The 19,078-nt window shown below is 43.2% G+C and overlaps 1 protein-coding gene across 1 annotated transcript; it reads left to right on the plus strand.

Moving 5' to 3' along the window:
- The first annotated feature begins 7,087 nt into the window (after nucleotides 1–7,087).
- Nucleotides 7,088–19,077, plus strand: LOC124014043 (thioredoxin-like). Its single transcript, XM_046328713.1, has 5 exons — nucleotides 7,088–7,243; nucleotides 12,059–12,163; nucleotides 17,455–17,520; nucleotides 18,447–18,512; nucleotides 18,675–19,077. Exons 1-5 carry the CDS (start codon nucleotides 7,118–7,120, stop codon nucleotides 18,738–18,740), a joined length of 429 nt encoding a protein of 142 aa, XP_046184669.1. The 5' UTR covers nucleotides 7,088–7,117; the 3' UTR covers nucleotides 18,741–19,077.
- The last annotated feature ends 1 nt before the right edge of the window (nucleotide 19,078 follows it).

Consider the following 19,078-nt stretch of genomic DNA (forward strand, 5'->3'; position numbering starts at 1 on the left):
GAAAGAATAAACGTTTTGTTTTTGAGATGATAGTTTCCTGATTCGACCATATTAATGGCCTAAGGCTTGTATTTCTGTGTGTTATTATGTTATAATTAAGTCCATGATTTGATAGAGCAGTCTGACTGAGCGGTGGTAGGCAGCAGCAGGCTCGTAAGCATTCATTCAAACAGCACTTTCGTGCGTTTTGCCAGCAGCTCTTCGTTATGCATCAAGTATTGCGCTGTTTATGACTTCAAGCCTATCAACTCCCGAGATGATGCTGGTTTAACCGATGTGAAATGGCTAGCTAGTTAGCGGGGTGCGCGCTAATAGCGTTTCAAACGTCACTCGCTCTGAGACTTGGAGTGGTTGTTCCCCTTGCTCTGCATGGGTAACGCTGCTTCGAGGGTGGCTGTTGTCATTGTGTTCCTGGTTCGAGCCCAGAGAGGAGTGAGGAGAGGGACGGAAGCTATACTGCAACACTGGCAATAATAAAGTGCCTATAAGCACATCCAATATTAATGAAATACAAATGGTATAGAGAGAAATAGTCCTATAATTCCTATAATAACTACAACATACAACTTCTTACCTGGGAATATTGACGACTCATGTTAAAAGGAACCACCAGCTTTCTTATGTTCTCATCTTCTGAGCAAGGAACTTAAATGTTAGCTTTCTTACATGGCACATATTGCACTGTTACTTTCTTCAACTTTGTTTTTGCAATATTTAAACCAAATTGAACATCTTTCATTATTTATTTGAGGCTTAATTGATTTTATTGATGTATTATATGAAGTAAAAATAAGTGTTCATTCAGTATTTTTGTAATTGTCATTATTACAAATAAATTTTAAAAAATTGTCCGATTAAATCGGTATCGGCTTTAGTTGGTCCTCCAATAATCGTATCGGTATCGGTGTTGAAAAATCATAATCGGTCGACCTCTACTATCTACCAAGAGAGGTCTCATCTGTATTATTCGTAGCCATCTATTTCCCACCACTGGCACCAAGACCACACTCAGTCAACTCCATGGCCATAAGCAAACAAGAAAATGCTCACCCAAAAGCAGCACTCCTAGTGGCCGGTGACTTTAATGCAGGCAAACTTAAATCCGTTTGCCCAAATTTTTACCAGCATGTCACGTGCAACCAGAAAAAGAAAACTCTAGACCACCTTTACTCCACACACAGAGATGCATACAAAGCTTTCCCCCGCCCTCCATTTGGAAAATCTGACCATAATTCTATCCTCCTGATTCCTGCTTACAAGCAAAAACTAAAGCAGGAAGTACCTGTGACTCGCTCAATACGGAAGTGGTCAGATGACGCAAATGCTACGCTACAGGACTGTTTTGCAAGCACAGACTGGAATATGTTCCGGGATTCATCCAATGGCACTGAGGAGTATACCACCTCAGTCATCGGCTTCATCAATAAGTGCCTCGATAACGTCGTCCCCACAGTGACCGTACGTACATATCCCAACCAGAAGCCATAGATTACAGGCAATATCCGCATCGAGCTAAAGGCTAGAGCTGCCGTTTTTAAGGAGCGGGACACTAATCTGGACGCTTATAAGAAATCCCGCTATGCCCTCAGACGAACCATCAAACAAGCAAAGAGTCAATACAGGATTAAGATTGAATCCTACTACACCGGCTCTGGCGCTCGTCGGATGTGGTAGGGCTTGAAAACTATTATGGACTACAAAAGGAAACCCAGACGTGAGCTGCCCAGTGACCCAAACCTACCAGAAGAGCTAAATGCCTTTCATGCTCGCTTCGAGGCAAGTAAAACTGAATCATGCACGATAGCACCAGTTGTTCTGGATGACTGTGTGATAACGCTATTGGTTACCGATGTGAGCAAGACCTTTGAAACAGGTCAACATTCACAAAGCCGCAGGGCCAGATGGATTACCAGGACGTGTACTGATCACAGACAACGATGAGACAGCCTATAGGGAGGAGGTCAGAGAACTGGCAGTGTGGTGCCAGGACAACCTCTCCCTCAATGTGAGCAAAGACAAAGGAGCTGATCGTGGACTACAGGAAAAGACGGGCCGAACAGGCCCCCATTAACACCAACGGGGCTGAAGTGGAGCAGGTCGAGAGTTTCAAGTTCATTGGTATCCACATCACCAACGAACTATCATGTTCCAAACACACCAAGACAGTTATGAAGAGGGCACGACAAAACCTTTTCCCCCTCAGGAGACTGAAAAGATTTGGCATGGATGCCCAGATCCTCAAAATGTTATACAGCTGCACCATCAACAACATCCTGACCGGTTTGCATCACTGCCTGGTATGACAACTGCTCGGCATCTGACCGTAAGGTGCTACAGAGAGTAGTGTGCGTATGGCCCAGTCCATCACTGGGGCCAAGCATCCTGCCATCCAGGACCTACAGTGCCTTGCGAAAGTATTCAGCCCCCTTGAACTTTGCGACCTTTTGCCACATTCGAGAATCTGTGGAAAGAACTGAAAACTGCTGTTCACAAATGTTCTCCATCCAACCTCACTGAGCTCGAGCTGTTTTGCAAGGAGGAATGGGAACAAATGTCAGTCTCTCGATGTGCAAAACTGATAGAGACATACCCCAAGCGACTTACAGCTGTAATCGCAGCAAAAGGTGGCGCTACAAAGTATTAACTTAAGGGGGCTGAATAATTTTGCACGCCCAATTTTTAAGTTTTGGATTTGTTAAAAAAGTTTGAAATATCCAATAAATGTCGTTCCACTTCATGATTGTGTCCCACTTGTTGTTGATTCTTCACAAAAAAATACAGTTTTATATCTTTATGTTTGAAACCTGAAATGTGGCAAAAAGTCGCAAAGTTCAAGGGGGCCGAATACTTTCGCAAGGCACTGTATATAATAGGTGGTGATAGAGGAAAGCCCATAAAATTGTCAGAGACTCCAGTCACCCAAGTAATTAGACTTTTTTTCTCTGATACTGCATGGCAAGCGGTACCGGAGCGCCAAGTCTAGGAACAAAAGACTCCTTAACAGCTTCTACTCCCAAGCCATAAGACTGCTGAACAATTAATAAAATGGCCACCGGACTATTACATTGACACCCCCCTCCCACCATTTGTTTTGTACACTGCTGCTACTGGCTGTTTATTATCTATGCATAGTAACTTCACCCCTACCTACATGTACAAATGACATAAACTAACCTGTAGCCTCGCACACTGACTTGGTACCGGTACCCCCTGTATATAACCTCATTATTGTTATGCTATCATGTTTTTTAAAATTATTTTTAACTTTAGTTAATTTGGTAAATATTTGATTCACTCTTCTTGAACTGCACTGTTGTTTAAGGGCTTGTAAGTAAGCATTTCACAGTAAGGTCTACACTTGTTGTATTCGGCGCATGTGACAAATAAAGTTTGATTTGGTCTTGCTCAGTGGTCTTGCGGGCTCGTCTGAGAATATCCATCTTCTCATGGAAAAAGGGCACTCGAAAAATGATGTCACGGTGCCTATCACCGTCCAGGAGCTTTGGGCGCAGTGACCAGTGGGAACGATCACCGGGGTTTCTCATCCATGGCAAGAATATCCTTCAGCAGCCTGGAGATGAAATCTGTGGTGCATGGCATTTCCGTTGACTCTGGGACCGATACCAGTCTCAAGTTATTGCGGAGAGAAAATCCCTCAAAGTTCACACAGCTCTCCTGTACCTTTTTCAGATCTGCACCCAGGCGTTTCACATCAGCCTCCAAGGAGGTAGTCAGGTTGGAGACACTGGTAGCAGAGGTCTCCAGTGCTGCAATCGTCATGGTGTGCAACTCTGTTGTTTTGAGTGACAGCTGGCACCGTCTCGTTTCACAGGATAGTTAAATCTGCTTTTAAAGTATCAGAAACCTCTTGAGCGTGGTAGCTTGATGACCTCCAGATTTTTTATTTCAGCGCCACCAGGCAAAGCCGCACCCCTGGGTAAAAGTGTGAGTCTCTTAGGCCCTCTGACACAGGAGAGGGCGGTGATAAAAATGTGTCTTGTAGGCCGGGTTTTCTCAAAGTAGTGTTTTTGGCCTTATGTTTCGTTGACATGCAGACATTTGAAAGAAAAGTAATCTTGGGTATTACAGAAAAGGATCACCAAGCTAATATTTCAAAATAAATATGGTTTTGCTGTAAAATTCACAAAGTTTAAGAATAATGCGGGAGCAGATGGAAAACACGTCAGTCGCACATTGCGCCAGTTTTCAAACTTTTTCACCCTTGACCCCCATCAAGGAGTGGTTCAAAGCTTGCGACCACTGGTTCAAAGCTTGCGATCCCCGCGCAAATGTAGCCTGTCATTACAGCCATAAACGGTGATGCATTTTCAAAACGTAAGACACAGAAATAAACCTCGTTTTACACATGCATTTTAAAGTCAGTCATTCATGTTAGCAGTAATTAACAACTAGGGATATCATGTCACATCATTACTTCTCTGGAGTCAAGAGCAAGCAGGATCATATGGCCTACCAGTATGCAGCGGAGGTTGCAGGATTGGATGGAAATCATGATCGATCTGTAGGCTTTTTCTTCCTCACAAATATTGTAATTAATTAATCAGAATATATCTTCACCCCATATGTATTGTAGGTAGTGCGATGTTACAGCTGTCTTTAGACATACAGTGCATTCCGAAAGTATTCAGACCCTTTTCTCAGTACTTTGAAGCACCTTCGGCAGCGATTACAGTCTCAAGTCTTCTTGGGTATGACGCTACAAGTTTGGCAAACCTATATTTTGGGAGTTTCTCCCATTGTTCTCTGCAGATCCTCTCAAGCTCTGTCAAGTTGGACGGGGAGCGTCGTTGCACCGCTATTTTCAGTTATCTCCAGAGATGTTCGAGTTTTAGAAGTGCTTAGGGTCGTTGTCCTGTTGGAAGGTTAACCTTCGTCCCAGTCTGAGGTCCGGAGCGCCCTGGAGCAGGTTTTCATCAAGGATCTCTCTGCACTTTGCTCCGTTTATCTCTGCCTCGATCCTGACTAGTCTCCCAGTCCCTGCCACTGAAAAACATCCCCAGAGCACGATGCTGCCACCACCATGCTTCACCTTCGGGATGGTGCCAGGTTTCCTCCAGACGTGACGCCTGGCAGTCAGGCCAAAAAGTTCAAAATCTTCATGTGCCTTTTACTGAGAAGTGTCTCCGTCTGGGTATTCTACCATAAAGGCCTGATAGGTGGAGTGCTGCAGAGATTGTTGTCCTTCTAGAAGGTTCTCCCATCTCCACAGAGGAACTCTGGAGCTCTGTCAGAATGACCTTTGGGTTCTTGGCACAGTATTTCCAGTGGATGATTCGGAAGGGATTTGTTTTTCCAAACTGCCCCTGAAATCATTTTTTTTCCTCATTCAAACTTGAACGTCATGAAGGAAGCCTGGAGGCTCTTCTGGGCGAGTCTCAAGTCATCAAATTTGACTCCAAGTCATGACACCTGTTAATCTTATTTCAGTCTTTGGGAGCTAGCTAGCTATATGTTCGTCTTCATCAGACAGTGGCTTATGTTTTCAATAGAGGCTGCATTTACATTGTATAAGCAGGCCATTGGCTGCATACATCACGAGGGGTATATACAGGAGTTCTGATTAGTTCCAAGTTTAACATTTTGGCAAATTTGCCTGAGAAGACAGTGTTTAAATATACTTTTTTTATGAGAAAATGTGCTAGAATTGTAGGTTCCAACTATTTTTTTGTCATCATAACAATGTCTTACTCTCAAATACAAAAGAAATCTGCTCCTCCTCCCTCGCTAGATAGATCAACTTCACTATATTCGGCATTGGCCCACCAACTACTAGTAGGACAAGGTTGTGTATTTTCAGCCATTTCAGCAGGTTTTCAGAGTCGAGTCGACTCTTCTTCTACTACTGTACTTGAGTGTCACGGCCCACCTACATTAACTTCCGGTAATACAAAATTGTGAAAAATAAAAATGACCCCGCTGCCAACAATTATCCCTCATAACAACAAAAAACAAACACCACCCCATTCCACTATTTAACCCTATCTAATCCTACTCCTACTCTGGGAGGACAGAACACTACCACACAACACCTCCTGGAAATCTTCTACAGTAAAACCTGTCAATCCCAAGCACTTCTCTGCAGCAGCCACCACAACCAATTTTCTGTGATTGACATTTCATTTCTGCAGTACAGTTAACAACAATGGCTATGAATGCTAAGAAACCCACCTTACTGAAGCACATTATTCCCATCCCTCTCTATTGGTCTCTGCGTACTCACAGGAATCCTCTCAGGGTCCCTCACCCTGTACCCATCTTCCTCTACCACTCTCTTCACTGCTTCAGCATACGACATTTTCTGTACTACTGTTACCCTAGCAACCTGCCTTTTCTCTCACCTGACACCTCCGATCTCCAGCCACAATTTACACACACACACAACTTTCTCCACCGATACTTCACGTTCATTCGTCTCATGCCATCCTGCACACTTATCGCCTCTTCCTCTCTGCTTACTTTCACACTTGACAAGCAACTCCTAATGCCGCGTTCACATACTAGTCTGAGGTAGGCAACTCGGAAATGTCGAAAATGCTACATGGTTCAACGCGGTACGTGTATAACTACCAGTTAGAAAAGTCGGACATTTCCGATTTTCTGCTTCCGATTAGTACATGAACGCTGCATAAATCCAGAGTCTGCGCATGCACTTCCCAGCTCCAACGCTATTGGACGCTTCTGAATCACCGGGTCTCTCAACCAATCCCATGACCGTAGTAAACCAGGAATTTGTCAAGTCACGATGACTTGTAAAATAAACTACTGTACATGTTGCCTAACTACACACATGCAGTATTCATTAATTTCCCGTGGGCAGATGAGATTAAGTATTTATACTATACTGTTTCAAACCAAGTATGATCACTTTTGATTCATGTTAGGAAATACTATAAACTACCCCATCTACATGACCCAAGACATTAGCATACTTGATTTGCAGACTACACATAAAATATGAAAATTACATAAAATATTTCAATAACGACAATTTCCGAGAATGTGTCCTATACATTGCATGTAGCAGATGATACAATATTTATATGTATCATCCCGATCAAAAAGTTAGTTCCTGCTTTGGCCTCGAAGGGCAGGGCTTATGAGCGGCGTTTATAAGCCCAGCCCGTCAGGTTTTGTCACACTTCACCCAGGAAACTGCTTGCTTCTACCCGAGTGTGTTGTTACTTTGCGTACTGTCAACATGATTATTGTCATTGACGATAAGGTAAGACCTATTCAGTTTGGTCGTTTTGAAACGTTTAGAGCATTTAGTTTAGTGTCCCCGTCGCCGCGCCTGTCATCAAATGTTCATTCCTAGTTTACCGCTAACTAGCTGTTTGAATGTAATTTGCTATGGGTGTAAAATGGCCCGTTGATGCCATTTTACACCCATAACACTAGTTAGCTACCTATGGGCCAAGGAAACGTGTTCATCTCGATAGTTTGCGGGCTAAATATCAACAGGGCTAGATCAAATGTCTTCGTTTGGGCGAAACTACCAAATTCACAAATGGGAGCTATAAATCTGTCACTCATTGAAAGCAAGTCTAAACTTTAGATCCCTTGAATGTGTTCTATACTTCCCGTGAATTTTTCGTATCCTTCACTTTGTTTTGTAGCCTACACCAGCTTCAAACAGGTGCAAATATATTATTTTTGATAGAAAATATATAGAAAATATATTTCACTGCAGATGGTACAATGATTCTCAACATTGTTAGCTTGTGTCACAAACGGAAACTAGGCAAACTAATTTAAATAATAGGGGTTAGATCAGCTTTAATATTGCAGATGGTCTTTTCCGTCAATGTAGTTGTTTCCCTTTCCAATCACACATTTTTAAATATGTATTTTCACTTAACCCTACCAGCTTTTTCATAATTGGAGTAAACTAATGGACCACAGCACGTGGGCTTCTACTTCCAGTTTATACACTTTAGACGCAGTGTATTTTACAATAGTTATCTTTTGTTTTTAGTCCCATCCTTCAGCAGCTCTGCCATCTCTCTCTGAAAACCATAGTCTTGATTTATATTTGTCAAATATTTTTAACTGTGCTGTTTCACATAGGTGCTGAACATGCATGCATTTTATGGCTACAGTATATTATACATTAGTTATCTTGTAGTTTTTAGTCTCACCCTTCAAGGTCCACTCAATTAGGTAAACTGTTAGAGATTTCCACATAGTGCATTTTACCTCTTAGATTTAAGATCCCCAAAACATGGGACCTTACATCTAAGAGTTCTGGTACTGGTTCTGACCAATGTTTTTGCTTATGAATTGATCTGTGAGCACCATCGCTCAAAATGTGTTGAGTGATGGCTCTGGTTCCCACAGACAGTTTTTTATTTTCTAAGCCTGTGTTATGTAGATGTGAAATCTGAAACCACTTGAAGCTGGGATGTCCCTCCTACCATTTCATTTCCCTCTTCTGACTCTCCATCAACTCCTGTCTGAACCCCACATTGCAGGGCAGATTGGTTTCATAGCCGCAGCACATTTTAGAGATCAAATTTATAGCCATTCATCTAAAATAATTCAGTGTTTAAAACAACACTTTCTGTTTGTCATAGACTGACAAGATACATGTGAGATGAAAGGTGTTTCTAATGAGTTCAGGAAGCCAAGATTTGGGAGATGTTCAGTGATTGAGGCAGACCCTTTGCTCAAGAGACCTGTAGAAAATAACCACTTTTTCTTTAACTATACATACAAATATGCATTTTACAGTTAAGGAAGGTGAAATCTTAGTTAATCATTTCATAATTTGATTATACTAAACTCAGCAAAAAAAGAATGTCCTCACTGTCAACTGTGCTTATTTTTAGCAAACTTAACATGTGTAAACATTTGTATGAACATAAGATTTGAAAAACTGAATAAGTTCCACAGAAATTGAATATTGTGCCCCTGAACAAAGGGGGGGGTCAAAATCAAAAGTAACAGTCAGTATCTGGTGTGGCCACCAACTGCTTTAAGTTCTGCAGTGGATCTCTTCCTCATGGTCTGCACCAGATTTGACAGTTCTTGCTGTGAGATGTCACCCCACTCTTCCACCAAGGCACCTGCAAATTCTCTGACATTTCTGTGGGGAATGGCCCTAGCCCTCACCCTCTAACCCAACAGGTCCCAGACGTGCTCAATGGAATTGAGATCCGGGTTCTTCTCTGGCCATGGCAGAACACTGACATTCCTGTCTTGCAGGAAATCACATACTGAACGAGCAGTATGGCATTGTCATGCCAGAGGTTAATGTTAGGATGAGCCTTCAGGAAGAGTACCACATGAGGGAGGAGGATATCTTCCCTGTAATGCACAGTGTTTCGATTACCTGCAATGACGACAAGCTCAGTCTGATGCTGTGACACACCGCCCCAGATCATGACGGACCCTCCACCTCCAAATTGATCCTGCTCCGGAGTACAGGCCTCGGTGTAATGCTCATTCCTTCGACAATAAACACAAATCCGACCATCATCACTGGTGAGACAAAACCGTGACTCTTTTTGCCAGACCTGTCTGGTCCAGCGACGGTGGGGTTGTGCCCATAGGCGACGTTGTTGCCGGTGATGTCTGGTGAGGACCTGCCTTACGACAGGCCTACAAGCTCTCAGTCCGGCCTCTCTCAGCCTATTGCGGACAGTCTAAGCACTGATGGAGGGATTGTGCAACTCGGGCAGTTGTTGCCATCCTGTATCTATCCTGTAGTGTAATGTTCAGATGTAGCAATCCTGTGCAGGTGTTACACGTGGTCTGCCACTGAGGATGATCAGCTGTCCGTCCTGTCTCCCTGTACCACTGTCTGCAGTCCTCATGCCTCCTTGCAGCATGCCTAAGGCATGTTCACACAGATGAGTAGGAAGCCTGGGTTTCTGGTGTTTTTCAGAGTCAGTAGAATGGCCTCTTTAGTGTCCTAAGTTTTCATAACTGTGACCTTAATTGCCTACCGTCTAAGTTGTTTGTGGCGTAATGACCGTTCCACAGGTGCATGTGGATGAATTGTTTGTGGTTCATTGAACAAGCATGGGAACAGTTTAAACCCTTTACAATGAAGATCTGAAGTTATTTGGATTTTTATGAATTATCTTTGAAAGACCGCGTCCTGAAAAAGGGATGTTTTTATATTTATAAAGCATGACATTTCAAGCCTTACACAATTTTGTTCGCTAGGAAAGTCATATCAAATTTCATTTTTTGATCATATTTGTACTGTGTACTTGAGCATGTGTCCTCATTTGACTACACCTCAGGAATGTATAACCAGAAAAGTGAGATTTTTAACCTTTTTGAGTATGCAGCATTACAAGTTTAAAATTTTTCCTCATGATAAATCATTTACTTTTGGGGATTATGTAGATTAACCGGTTTAAATGTAATAGCCACGCTTGCTTCACACATGTTGGTGCAAGCAGGCTAGGTATCAACAGCCAATCCAGTAGCGTCTGAAAACTAAAGTCCGCTTTGATTGGTCAATAGTAACTCTGTCGCAGGGTATTTGCATAAAGTTCAGCTTTCCCCAACTTTGGTCATGCCCTATTCATGTCCCTCGCCAATGCTGTCATTGCCCAATGGTTTCTGCCCACTTTGATTTCTTCAATTAAATTGAATGAGCTTCCGTTGTTTCATAACCCACAATGTGCTATGTGGATATCTTGTGTAATGTAGGTGTAAAATTAACTCTGAAGCAAGTGGGGACATGCTAGGTTTCAGGAGCCTGCGGGTTAGATATGATTCCACCATGAGTGGCATCAACCGGCTACTATTCAACTCCTAGTTTATCCAGTGACCATCACATTTAGGATAGCTGGTTGGCTAGCTAGTGTTCTGTCTCTCACTGGCCATGCAAGTATGATCATGGCTATAGTAGAAGGGACCATGCAGTAGCCAACTAGCTAGCTAATCGTGGCTGCCAAGCGACCCAGCTCATGGTCACACATGCTATGTTAGACATGATATCACCATGGACAACAACTGGTGATAACTAGTTCATTTTCAGACCTATTCAGCTTATTTTATCCACTGACCACCAACATTTTGCATACCCTACGTACTGGTCTTGATGAGATGGGGGGGGGGGGTTGCTTGCTTGCGGTACAATGTTGGAAGCATAAGGACCTTTTCATATCAGCGAGCAATAATTTTCAAAAAACATTACATTGATGCACACCTTTTCTTTATAGGGTTTCTGGAATACCGAGGGACCATCTGTGTTAATTAGCGATCTAGCATGCTCTGAACATCTATCTGTATGTCATGGAAGAAGGCTGACAGAAATGTGTCACTGAAATGCTCTCGGCTAAAAATGTGGTGAAGACGTGTTTTTTTTTTTTTTTTTTTTTGCATTAATGACATTTTGATGTGCTAGGAAAATAAATCCCTTACACGTTTCTAGAACCGTATCGCAATTTGGAATCAAATCACACTTAGATGGAGTTTTTGGCTTGCCAGAGCCAGTCTACCTCTGAATATATTCAATTAGGTCCTTGGACCTAAAGGAGTAACAGTAGGCTCCTTGAGTAGAGGCTAATCTTTGACTTCATTGTTGAGAAGATGGCATCTCACCCAGGCAGTATGGATGGTGGTGTTAAAATAAGCTAGCAATCAAGGCTCCTGGTCCAGCCTCGAACGAGTTGACATATGAATTAGTGTGGGCTTTTAGTAGATAAGACTCCCTTTGGAGAGGACTTGTGATCTGCTCAATCGAGCCTGAGGAGCATCGATGGTCATTTGCAAGTGTATGATAACAGAGAGCATAGGCAGTCGATTACTGATGTCTGTTGTGGTGATCTTGACATGGAATGAATGAATCCTCTGAAGTCATTGACTAAATCATGCTCTTGTGTGGTCTTATAAGATGCACAGACATTTGCTTCGTCTACAGAGATGTGCTTTTTACTTTAATTGACTGTTGGATTTAGATGTTTCTTATTGTCCTGGCACTAAGCAAGGTCCTACTATCATGTTCCTGTCAACCAATAGTATTCTATATTCTCCATTGTTTGCCAATAACCTATTTGTATACTCTATTGTTCTGTAGGAGGCCTTTCTCAGTGCCCTGACAGAAGCCGGAGACAAGCTGGTGGTAGTGGACTTCACAGCCACCTGGTGCGGCCCTTGCAAGAACATTGCTCCCTTCTTCAAAGTGAGTGGTCTACCAGCCTAGAGATGTCTGCCCCGGAAATTGCGACCTACTCCCTAGTACACTACTTTTGAAAAGGGTCCACTATATAGGGGATAGGGTACCATTTCAGATGCAGAATATACACTAGATATACACTAGATATACAAAAGTATGTGGACACCCCTTCAAATTAGTGGATTTGGCCATTTCAGCCACACCTGTTGCTGACAGGTGTTTACATTTACAAGCACACATCCATGCAATCTCCATAGACAAACATTGGCAGTAGAATGGCCCGTACTGAATAGCTCATTGACTTTCAATGTGGCAATGTCAATGTGGCACCGTCACTGTCCAAGTCAGTCAAATTTCTGCCCTGCTAGAGCTGCCCCGGTCAACTGTGCGGTTATTGTGAAGTGGAACATTCTAGGCGCAACAATGGTAGGCCTCACAAGCTCACAGAAAGGGACCCCTGAGTGCTGTGCAGCGTACCAGTCATTTGTCCTTGATTGCAACACTCCCTACAGAGTTCCAAACTTCCTCTGGAAAAACGCAACCTCGGCACAGTAACATTTTGGGAGCTTCGTGAAATGGGTTTCCATGGCCTGAGCAGCCGTACACAAGCCTAAGATCACCATGCGCAATACCAAGTAATGGTTTGGGGCTCTCATGGTTCAGGCCAGGCCCCTTAGTTCCAGTGAAGGGACATTTTCACGCTAGATCATACAATGACATTCTGGATGATTCTGTGCCTACAACTTTGTGGCAACAGTTTGGGAAGGCTGTTTTTTGTTTCAGCATGACAATGCCCCCATGCACAAGTGAGGTCCATATAGAAATGGTTTGTTGATCGGTGTGGAAGACCTTGACTGGCCTGCACAGAGCCTGACCTCAACCCCATTGAACACATTTGGGATGAATTGGAATGCCAACTGCAAGCCAGGCCTAATCGCCCAACCTCACTAATGCTCTTGTGGCTGAATTTTAGCAAGTCCCCACAACAATGTTCTAACATCTAGTGGAAAACCTTCCCAGAAGAGTATAGGCTATTATAGCAGCAAAGGGGTGACCAACTCTATATGAATGCTCATGATTTTGGAATGAGGTGTTTGCCGAGCAGGTGTCCACATTCTTGGTCATGTAGTGTATGTGTAGGGTCAGTCAACCTCAAAAAGCTCAAGAAAGAGTATTTTTATTAGCATTCCTGCAACATTATTTTGTTGAAATATTATTTTATCTCAGAAATTAATGTAATTGCTTGCACCCAAATTGGCATTTTTAAAATTGATAGGATTCATATAATATTCAATAAATGTATACCTAAGATCTGATTTGGCCCAAACTTTTTTCTATTAATGAGTTAGACATGAGGAATCCAAATAAATGGTAAAAAGCCACCCAAGGACCCCCCTCCCCATGCCATTATTTGAGTCTTAAACATTAAAATGGCCAATTTGGGTGTAATCAATTAACTAAACTTATCATATCAAATGATATTTCACATTTTATTTGTCACGTGTCGAATACAACCGGTGTAGACCTTAGAGTGAAATACTTACTTATATGCCCTTTAACACTTTTTCTTAACTGCATTGTAGGTTAATTAAAGAGCAGCAGTAAAATAACATTAGCCAGGCTATATACAGGGGGTACCAGTACAGTCAATATGTGGGGGTACAGGTCAGTCGAGGTAATATGTAGGTAGTTATTAAAGTGACTACGCATAGATAAAAAATAGTATGGGCCTCCCGATTGGCGCAGTGGTCTAAGGCCATTCTGGGCTCGAGTCCAGGCTCTCAGCCGGCCGCGACCGGGAGACCCATGGGGCGGCGCAAAATTGGCCCAGCGTTGTCCGTGTTAGGGGAGGGGTTAGGGGAGGGGTTTGGCCAGGAGGGATGTCAATGTCCCATCGCGCACTAGCGACTCCTGTGGCGGGCCAGGCGCAGTACGCACTGATATGGTCGCCAGGTGTACGGGGTTTCTTCCAACACATTGGTGCGGCTGGCTTCCCTGGTTAAGTGGACGTTGTGTCAAGCAGTGCAGCTTGATTGGGTTGTGTTTCGGAGGACGCATGACTCTCGACCTTGGACTCCCGAGTCCGTACGGGACAAGTCTAACGACCAATTGGCTACCATGAAATTGGGGTGGAAAAAGGGGGTAGACAAAGGGTAGCAGCAGTGTAAAAGAGGGGGGGACAATGCAAATAGTCTGGGTAGCTGTTTGATTAGCTGTTCAGGAGTCTTATGGCTTGGGGGTAGAATATATGCAAAATATTTTCTCCTGAGGGGAAATAGGCTTTGTCATACCCTCTTCACAACTGTCTTGAGGTGTTTGAACCATGATAGTTTGTTGGTGATGTGGACACCAAGGAACTTGACGCTCACAACCTACTCCACTACAACCCTGTCGATGAGAATGGGGGCGTGCTCGGTACTCCTTTTCCTATAGTCCACAATCATTACCTTTTGTCTTGATCACATTGACGGAGAGGTTATCCTGGCACCACTCGGCCAGGTCTCTGACCTCCACCCTATAGGCTGTCTCGTTGTTGTCTGTGATCAGGCCTACCACTGTTGTGTCATATGCAAACTTAATGATTGTTTTGGAGTCGTGCCTGCCCATGCAGTCGTGAGTGAACAGGGAGTACAGGAGGGAACTGACCATGCACCCCTGAGGGGCCCCGTGTTGAGGATCAGCAAGGTGGATGTGTTGTTACCTACCCATACTACCTGGGGGTGGCCCGTCAGGAAGTCCAGGATCCAGTTGCAGAGGGAGGTGTTTAGTCCCAGGGTCCTTAGCTTAGTGATGAGCTTTGAGGGCACTATGGTGTTGACTGCTGAGCTGTAGTCAATTAGTATAATTCTCACAGGTGTTCCTTTTGTCCAGGTGTGAAAGGGCAGTGTTGAGTGCGAGATTGCATCATCTGTTGGGGCGGTATGCAAATTGGAGTGGGTCTAGTATTTTAGGGATAATGGTTTTGTGAGCCTTGACCAGCCTTTCAAAGCACTTCATGGCTACAGATGGGAGTGCTACTAGTTGGTAGTCATTTAGGCAGGTTACATTTAGTGTTCTTGGGCACAGGGACTATGGTGGTCTGCTTGAAACGTGTTGGTATTACAGACTCTGTCAGGGACAGGTTGAAAAATATCAGTGAAGACACTTGCCAGTTGCATGCTTCAGTGTTGCTTGCTTCGAAGCAAGCATAGAAGTGATTTAGCTTGTCATGTAGGCTCATTGGACAACAACTTGCAGCTGTGCTTACTTTTTGTAGTCTGTAATAGTTTGCAAGCCCCGCCACATCCGATGAGCATCGGAGATGGTGTAGTATAATTAAATCTTAGTCCTGTATTGACGCTTTGCCTGTTTGATGGTTCATTGGAGGGCATTGCGGGATTTCTTAAGCTTCCGGGTTAAGAAAGCGGCAGCTCTACACTTCAGCTCAGTGAGGATATGCCTGTAATCCATGGCTTCTGGTTGGGGTATGTACACATAGTCACTGTGCGGACAGCGTCATCGATGCACTTATTGATGAAGCCAGTGACTGATGTGGTGTACTCAATGCCATTTGAAGAATAACGGAACCTATTCCAGTCTGTGCTAGCAAAACAATCCTGGAGCTTAGCATCTGCGTCATCCGACCACTTCTTTATTGACCGAGTCACTGGTGCCTCTTGCTTTTTGTTTTTGCTTGTAAACAGGAATTAGGAGGATTGAATTATGGTCAGATTTGCCAAATGAAGGGTGAGGGAACGCTTTGTACGCATCTGTGGAGTAAAGGTGGTCTAGAGTTTTGTTTCTCTGGTTGCACATTTTAACATGCTGGTAGACATTTATAAAAAAGGATTTAAGTTTCCCTGCATTAAAGTCGCTGGCCACTAGGAGCTCCGCCTCTGGATGAGCATTTTCCTCTTTGCTTATGGCCGTATACAGCTCCATGAGTGCGGTCTTTGTGCCAGCATCGGTTTGTGTTGGTAAATGGACAGTTAAGTATATAGATACCGTGTAGGTAGATGGTGTGGTCTACAGCTTATGATATGCTCTACCTCAGATGAGCAAAACCTTGAGACTTCCTTAGATCTCATGCACCAGCTGTTTACAAATATACATAGACCGCCACCTCTTGTCTGACTAGAGGCTGCTGTTCTATGCTGCCGAAAGTGTATAACCCGCCAGCTGTATGTTATTCATGTCGTCATTCGGCCACGACTCGGATGGAACATAAGATATTACAGTTTTTAATGTCTTGTTGGTAGGATATTTGTGTTCGTATTTTGTGAGTAAGCCCTGTCATATCTAGAACCTCTTTTGGTCGTAGGAGACGGTGGCAGAAACATTATGTACAAAATAAGTAACAAATAATGCGACAAAACACACACAATGGCACAATTTGGTTACAAAATGTTGTAGGAACGCTAATCTTATCTGTTTCTAACTACAGAAATTATTTCCGGAAAATCGGCGATGGTGGGTGTCATGGCTTGCAGAAATGACATGGAATAACCGCCTCTGCTAGTTGTAGCTGTCTGACGTTCTCCAGTGAGGGGCCTCATGCCAAGTGGGAGTTGTCTGAAGCGGTTGGACTGAGCCAGAGATATGAGAGAACCCTGGCTTGCATCCCAAGTGCCACCCTATTCCCTACAGTGCACTACTTTTGACCATGGTCCATATGGGCTCTGGTCAAAGTAGTGCCCTATATAGGGAATGGGGTGGCATTTGGAACACTGACCCGGTCTCTGACTGAGTCGTGTGTTGTCTTGGTGACCATCAGGAGAGCCTCCTCCAGGACTCGGCGCTTTGCGCTTATCATGTGAAAGACCCATAATATGGTCTCTAACCAGAATGCTAATGAGCGATGGTGAATCAAAACGCCCACTGAGGATGTTGTTCAGTAAGGCGTCGCAAAATATTTTGAAATGAAACAGAAAACAAAAATGAGTTTTCTATTGGACAACTCCAGTAGTTTCAGTCCATTTGAACACTACTTGGGGCATTATGGCTTGGGGCAAAGTAAAGCATGTTCTCACCACTACCACAGCTGTAGATGTGATACTGCTGCCTGCAACCCATGTTACACTGACTCAAAAGATGCATTGTCACCTCTGAAACTTCTATTACATGGCACTAGTGGTGGTGTAAATCAAGTCCGCCACAAAACAATGGTGTGCGTCCTCTATCAATTGTATGTTATGACTACGAACACGAGCTGTTATGCCCAAGTCAACTGGTTGAGACGAGACAGTATTAGGCTTGTTTTTCCATGGATGTTTTGCTGACCCATGACCTTTTAACCTCTGCTCTTTACTTCTGTACAGGGGCTGTCGGAAAAACCAGAAAACAGTAACGTGGTTTTCCTCAAGGTGGACGTTGACGACGCAGCGGTGAGTCACACAGCCGTGTCATCTGAATCCAGATGAGGGATATGGACGCTTAAATGTAACTGGGAGCCTTTTAAAGATTTTTAAGAAGATAGATAAGTTATTAGGAAGGACGTCTACCATGGATCGCTAAAATAATAAGGATCACTTTTTTTTTTCCTCTCTCTCTCTGCTATTTTAATATTGTGGGGACACCTATACATTTGTCAGCAGAGCACGAGTTATCAGTGTAGCCTATTATCATCTAGACATGGCGTTTTTAGATATGTTCACGCCTACAATAAAAACCTCCAGGTTTCCGTCAATAAAAAAAAAGTCAATAAAATTCAGAATTACAGTTTGGGGAGTGGGGACTAATCCTGTGTGAATTGTCTTCTGGAATAACGCACATAACCAATGTCTCTAATACCCGTCCGAATAGGGCTGTAACATGGCAAAGACTAGGCTCAGTGTAGAGTGCGCTTCAGAAATATCCAAGATTTTGAGTCTCCCAAGATTTTGTAAAGCAGGGTCATTAGTAGCTGTCTAACTAGTGGTGCACGACTCCAACTCATACTCCACTAGTTGGACAGCTCTACTAATGACCCTGCTTTCCTGTCTCAGTTTTCAAGTGAAAGGTTCTTTGTTTTGCAGTAAACTGTGGTTGCTGTGGTTACAAGGAGTCGCTTTGTGTAATGGTGGGGTTTTCCCAGACCTACTCGTTTGCTTGATTACAGAAGGCTTGAGGCATTCTGCACAGTCAGTTAAGCTGGACAGGGTTGTCCTAACTAAGACCTTCCTTACTGGGTGTTACTCAACCACATGGATGTTTTTTGTAGACTGACTATTTTTGGTCTACTACCTTATCATAGCTCCTTATCCCCATGGATAAGGGGTTTAAAAACACAAGGGTCTGTTTAAATCACCATTCACTCTCTCTGTTACTGTAGGATGTGGCCCAACACTGTGATATCAAATGCATGCCAACGTTCCATTTCTACAAGAATGGGGGAAAGGTGGGTCTTTTCATTAATCTTTGTTTTTTTTTATGACTAAGACTGTTAGATTTAGTACAGGCCTAGTATTATAGTGTTTATACTACTATACTATCCCATGTTTTTGAACCATTGCTACAGTACATTGAAAGTGATTGTAAGTTCTCCTGGTGTCGTTCCCAGGTGGATGATTTTTCTGGGGCCAACCAAGCCACGCTGGAGGAGAAGATCAAGGCCCTGAGGTCATGAGGCTAATGCTGCCACACACAGACGCTGTAGAAAAACAAACCACCAACCATGTCTATAAAACATATTCCAACTCCCTCTCAACGGAAAGATTCCACCATATGTACAATCTAACATTCAGTTAAAAAAGTACATCTTAATTATATTTTCTCTTCTAAATGTTCAGACCAAATCATACCTCCTAAATCTTCCAGTGTATGAGTATTATGTTATTATTCATCTCAGGAGTTTCTCTTTAAAAGGACCATATTATAAACCCGTTTTTAAATCTTAGAGCTATGTTGTATTGTTTATATTCTGTTGTGTGGGTGCATTCAATAAATTAAGATTAATTCTGAAAT

The sequence above is a fragment of the Oncorhynchus gorbuscha genome, linkage group LG25, assembly GCF_021184085.1.
Source record: "Oncorhynchus gorbuscha isolate QuinsamMale2020 ecotype Even-year linkage group LG25, OgorEven_v1.0, whole genome shotgun sequence".
NCBI classification, from domain to species: domain Eukaryota; kingdom Metazoa; phylum Chordata; class Actinopteri; order Salmoniformes; family Salmonidae; genus Oncorhynchus; species Oncorhynchus gorbuscha.

Coding starts and splice junctions, on each gene's coding strand:
- LOC124014043 (XM_046328713.1), top strand. CDS start 7,118: ATGAGCGGCGTTTATAAGCCCAGCCCGTCAGGTTTTGTCACACTTCAC. Junction 7,244..12,058: donor TTATTGTCATTGACGATAAG/GTAAGACCTATT, acceptor ATTGTTCTGTAG/GAGGCCTTTCTCAGTGCCCT. Junction 17,521..18,446: donor TGGACGTTGACGACGCAGCG/GTGAGTCACACA, acceptor CTGTTACTGTAG/GATGTGGCCCAACACTGTGA.